Source organism: Musca autumnalis, unplaced genomic scaffold (genome assembly GCF_047663935.1).
Source record: "Musca autumnalis isolate F117 unplaced genomic scaffold, ASM4766393v1 scaffold_1, whole genome shotgun sequence".
NCBI lineage: Eukaryota > Metazoa > Arthropoda > Insecta > Diptera > Muscidae > Musca > Musca autumnalis.
The window spans coordinates 212,959,079-212,964,191 of NW_027411644.1; the positions used below are offsets into that span (position 1 = coordinate 212,959,079).

The window sequence follows — 5,113 nt, forward strand, 5'->3', positions numbered from 1 at the left end:
GAATACATACGCGTGAATGATATTTAAACCTGCTTGGGATTGAGGACTACCTAGTGTTTCCTACCGATGTTCTTCCTTAGGTAGTTTATCCGTCTACGATTTCCCCTCTTTTCCCTAGCCAAACATGTCGCAAAGCTGGTTGAGGTGGTGGAAGCCTTTTTCCACGAAGGATTTGCTCTCAATATTGTCCTGCCTCGGGAGTCGAGTTGACATTTCCTTATTCCATACTTTATACTTCCAGACTTCCCGAAATATGGGACTTGATATGGAAATGATTTGGAAAATGTTTTACTTTAACATCTCGAATCGGGTTGCATTTTTGCCATAGGTAATTCTTGGTGTTCCCATCACAAGGAGATATAGGTTTTGAGATTTTACTATTTATTCTAAGGCGATTAATACGGATATCGTTTTAAAGCTTATGGAGAGAACTTTTGTGAGAATGTTTTAGAGAATGTTTTGTCTTTAGAGAATGTTTTAAGTCCGGCTACTTAAACACGTACAATACGAGGGCAATAGAAAAATTTCTGCCCTAGGCAACACGCAGTGTCGCCATGCGTAATTTGACATTTTTTTTGGAAAGTTTGACAGTTTTTAGCCTAAGCATACACAGGAGAGTTTGTCAGTAGCTTGATTGAATCACCTCCAAAACATGGTTTTTGAGCGCGTTTATAGCATCTTCTTGCGACGAAAATCGTTGACCACGACTTTTTTCTTGATGTGCGGGAATCAAATGAAGTCATTGGATCCCTAGCCAGGGATGTACGGCGCATTACCCATCAATTCCACGTTTTGTCCGGTCAAATAGGCGCTGGTTTGAATCGATGTGTGAGAGTTCGCATTGTTATGATGCAGAGCGATTCGATTTCTCTTGTTCGTTTTTCCAATTTCTCAGGAGACTTCAGGCAAGTTTTACCGAAGAAAGAGGCGACCATTTGCTTTGAAGGTCTTCTTCCATGATCAATTTTCGATGGATTTGGCTCGAAGACCCAACGGTCTACTCCCGTTTTGTTTCGGTCTCCTAAGCATAGATCCAAGATTAGTCTCTGTGACGATCCTATAAATGTCGTTTGAAGCACCGCGATTGTTTTTATTCACAATTTCTTCTCACCAATGCACAAGAGCCTTTTTTTTGAGCGAATCGCCAAGTGTTCATGCAATATCAAATGTTAGTTGGTGGAAGAAATGCCCAATTGTGCCTCTATCTCACGGTATACAACATGGCGATCTTGCGTTATCCGTTCACGCCCGTCTTAATTTTTCTCTGGCACAACGGCCGATTTTGGGCGTCCCTCACGACCTTCGTTTTTTGGCGAGTGTCGGTTGAATTCATTAAACCAGTTTTTCATAATGCTATAGGATGGCCCTCTACCGACATACGAACATTTAATTTGATCGATGCACTCTAGTCGTGGTTATCCACGTCGAAAATTGTGAAAAATGATTGGACGAAAATGTTCACAAATAAATTCATTTTTTTTTTTTGCAAAGTGTTTTTTTTTCAAGACACTGTAAAAAACCCAACAAACTGTCCTGAGTACGATTAGGCTAAACTTTCCAAAAAAATGTCAAATGACGCCTGGTGACACTGCGTGTTGCCTAGACCAGAAAGTTTTCTAGTTCCCCTCGTATAAAAGACTGTTTTATTTGCGTAGCAAGTTTCGCACCTGTCCATAGGGGAAAGCCTTAAATATGCTAGACCTCCCCGGCGAACTATATATCGCTGTGATCAGGGTTCCAAGGAGTACCTATGGTAAACATTTCAACCCGTTCACCTTGTTCAATATCTTCTTACACATCTCTATTTCCAATTATCACCACATTATTTCAGGTTTGTTCTGCAAAATTCTACAATTGTTGTTTTATTTGTTAATAATAATTGTCAATTTCACATTTTTTTTGTTTCATTCGAGCGGTAATCATTCTTTGCTTTGCATAGCGACTTACATTAAAATATTAGTAAAAAAATTGTATAAAAAACAGTCTTAAAATATAAAACATTCTTTCGACATGAGAGCCGATCGCTTACTTTGGACTCGATGTGCGGCTGGAACAAATCAAATGAAAGTTCTTCTTTTCTGAACACTCTATTTCTTGCCAATTAAAAGAAAACTAGTGAATTTTTCATTTGCATTTGTTGTGTATCTTCTGAAAACAAGAACAATGGACACATTCTACACCATTTTATGCTCAGCATCCAAGAATCCTGTGTTTTTCGTTCTTCTCATTTTCAATGGGCTGAGAGAAAATCTGTGTATGTAGTTTTCCAAAGTATCCTGGCACCACTCACTTACGTGGTGGCATACCATTACGTGGAGCCAATACACCTTCCAGTAGATTGGGTCCAGGTTGATTTTTGGGACGTGGTGCCGGAGTTAAGGATCTGGTGTGAGGTGTACCTTCATGTTTCTTCTTCATAACCGAAGTTGCAGCACGACGTTGACGAATCTTTTCTTCCATGCGTGATGGAACCATGAAGCAATTCGATTCGCGATAAATTGGTTTGCGGCGATCATTCCAGGGAAATTCCCATTGAATGGGTTTGAAGTCGCGGCGCCATGGGCGGCGTGGTGTAAACCAGAAATCAACGGTCCAATCTTCTTCGCCCTCATCATCGACATCACTTTAAGCAAAGAATAACAAATCAATTTATAGATATTTAGAAAAAATTCGCTCTTTAACTTACCCTCTGACATAGACTCGTACAAATCTCCTGGAGCTGCGAAACAGTTTAAGGGCCTCATTGAATGTCAAATCCAAAGCTGGTGTATCATTAATCTGCGTTATTTCATCACCAATACGCATACCAGCCCTGCGTGCCAAGCCAGTGGGTGTGACATTTATAATGGTCAGCGGTTCGAATTGATCTACACCACCGGTTACCTCTATGCCCCACAACTCATCGAAGAAACTCATAATACGACGATCCGTTTCCACGGTATAAGTCATCAGCAATTGATATTCCACATTGTCAAATGCATCTGACGTATATTTGGGGATTTTGGTCCGGGGATCTTTCATTCTAGAAGAGAAAACCAAAGAAAAATAGTTCCATTAAATCTTACTCCCTCCCCATGACTTATGTAATCCAAATATTCCAACCTGTTTCAATAAAATCTCAAGATCAGCAATTATTTATTGTAACACTAATGAGGAAACGTCTCACAAGAGATCACCCACCAAATCGCTTGGAAGTCGAAAGGATGTAAACTATTTCCTTCTTTTTGATGGAAACCGCTTATCGCACGTATAATCTGACCGTACAATAATTCGATTTGAAATCAATTAACCAATCGTTAGTATGCGATCAATTGTATTTATAGTCTTTATAAAAGCATTTTATTTCGCTTAGTCGTCACATTGCTGAGGCGGGATGACGTTGTGATTTTGACAATGATTTTCTTCTTCATGGTCAAGAATTTTCGTTGTCATTTGTTTTGTTTGTTTCTAATCTTCCTTTTTACTTTCAACGTCATTGATTTTATTTTAATCGAGTGATTGATACAACCCCCGAACAAGATATTGTCAAATAGTTTGCAGGTAATTGTAATGTTGAATAGATATTAGTCGAATTTGTAGAACCCTCCTTAGTTAGTCCCAATTTACATTGGGCGAGTTTACTTGCGGATATTGTCATTTTGTAGGAGAGAGAGGTGAGGCATATGGTAACCCTTTGCCTCTCAGCACCCTCTCTCACCTACAAACTGACAATTGCCGCAAGTAAACTCGCCTAATGTAAATTGGGCCTTGCGATCAGGGCGTCAATAAACACAAAAGGCCAATAGTACTTAAGAACTCGTGAGGGCAAGCTGCATTTTGGACTAGGATGGATAAGATTCCGTCTAACTCAAAATCAGTAAAAGAACGCATGCAGCAGCCGCCTCACATAATGCAGATCACACTGCATCACTGCACAGCGGCTGCTGCTGAACTTATTCTTCTTGCCTTAGTCCAGGAACCTTATTTATAGAAAAATAATGCTGCTGGGCTAAGCGACGGCAACTATACCTCCTACGCCATATCCAACTAAGACAAGGTGAAAGCTTTTAAATAGTCGTCAGAAACAATCTGAAATTAAAGTATATCTCTAATTTTAGCTGAGGAAATATCACGGCAGTATAGATGGAAGGTAGTCTATGACTTTTTGACATTTTTTATCAAAAATGATTTCCTGTAGTGAGAATGAATGAACTTTTGCCTATGAAATGAAAAAAAATCTCAAAAAATTATTTCCTGTTGCACGATTGAATGGCCTTTTGCCTATTAATGGCATAAATAACTTTAATTCCATTTAAATTTTAAAAGACGTCCCACACAAACCATTTTTAATTTTTATGATATATGAAATAAAGTTGTATATAATATAAAATGATATATATGTAAAAATTCGATGATAAAATTAGTGAGAAACAAACGATTATGACATTTTGGTTATGTCGTGTGTCCCTATACCTTGTTTTCAGTTGAATATCTGCTTACAGTTTACAGTGACTTCAAAAAAATGTCAAAAGTTCTGAAAAATAAAAAATTTAAAAGCTTTTTGTGCAGAACCTTTTTTCATCGAATCACTTTATAATTAAGATTTTCTGTAATCTTAGGTATAAACTCATCAAATAATTATACATGGATAAAAAAGAGGTTGTAAAAAAGTCTTAACCCTAGCCACCATGTTCTCATTCATCTACATGCCATTTGAAAGCTCTGACCCATCAGGCCACGGTGTGGAGAGGCTCAATTTTAACTACATCCCACTTTGAACTTCTTGATTTTAATTTGAAAACAACAAATATGAGATTAAGCTTGACTTACCTACAAATAGTAAGTAAAACACACATCTCAACAAAACTGCCAAAGTGAATCTGAAAATTTGCTAATATATCGTGCATTTTTAAAGAAGAGTTTTTCAATGTCGTGAATTAAAAAAAAAAAATATTTTTCAATATCGTGAATTTTTTAAAGAATATTTTTCAATATCGTGGATTTTTTAAAGAATATTTTTCAATATTGTGGATATTTTAAATAATATTTTTTTAATGTCGTATTATCAATATCGAATATTTTTCAATGTTGTTGATTTCTTAATAAATATTTAATAATATCGTGGATTTCTTAA

The 5,113-nt window shown here is 37.2% G+C and overlaps 1 protein-coding gene across 1 annotated transcript; it reads right to left on the minus strand.

The window, feature by feature from the left end:
• Window positions 1-1,825: 1,825 nt before the first annotated feature.
• LOC141389044 (uncharacterized) lies at window positions 1,826-3,763 on the minus strand. The gene is made up of 3 exons (XM_073960051.1): window positions 3,103-3,763; window positions 2,687-3,022; window positions 1,826-2,623 (listed from the first exon to the last, which is right to left on the minus strand). Exons 2-3 carry the CDS (start codon window positions 3,019-3,021, stop codon window positions 2,287-2,289), a joined length of 672 nt encoding a protein of 223 aa, XP_073816152.1. The 5' UTR covers window position 3,022; window positions 3,103-3,763; the 3' UTR covers window positions 1,826-2,286.
• Window positions 3,764-5,113: the final 1,350 nt, after the last annotated feature.

Bases quoted from the DNA above. Each gene is read 5' to 3' on its own strand.
- LOC141389044 (XM_073960051.1), bottom strand. From the start codon at position 3,021: ATGAAAGATCCCCGGACCAAAATCCCCAAATATACGTCAGATGCATTT. The intron at 2,624-2,686 runs GTAAGTTAAAGA...CTTTGCTTAAAG, and splicing joins GTACGAGTCTATGTCAGAGG to TGATGTCGATGATGAGGGCG.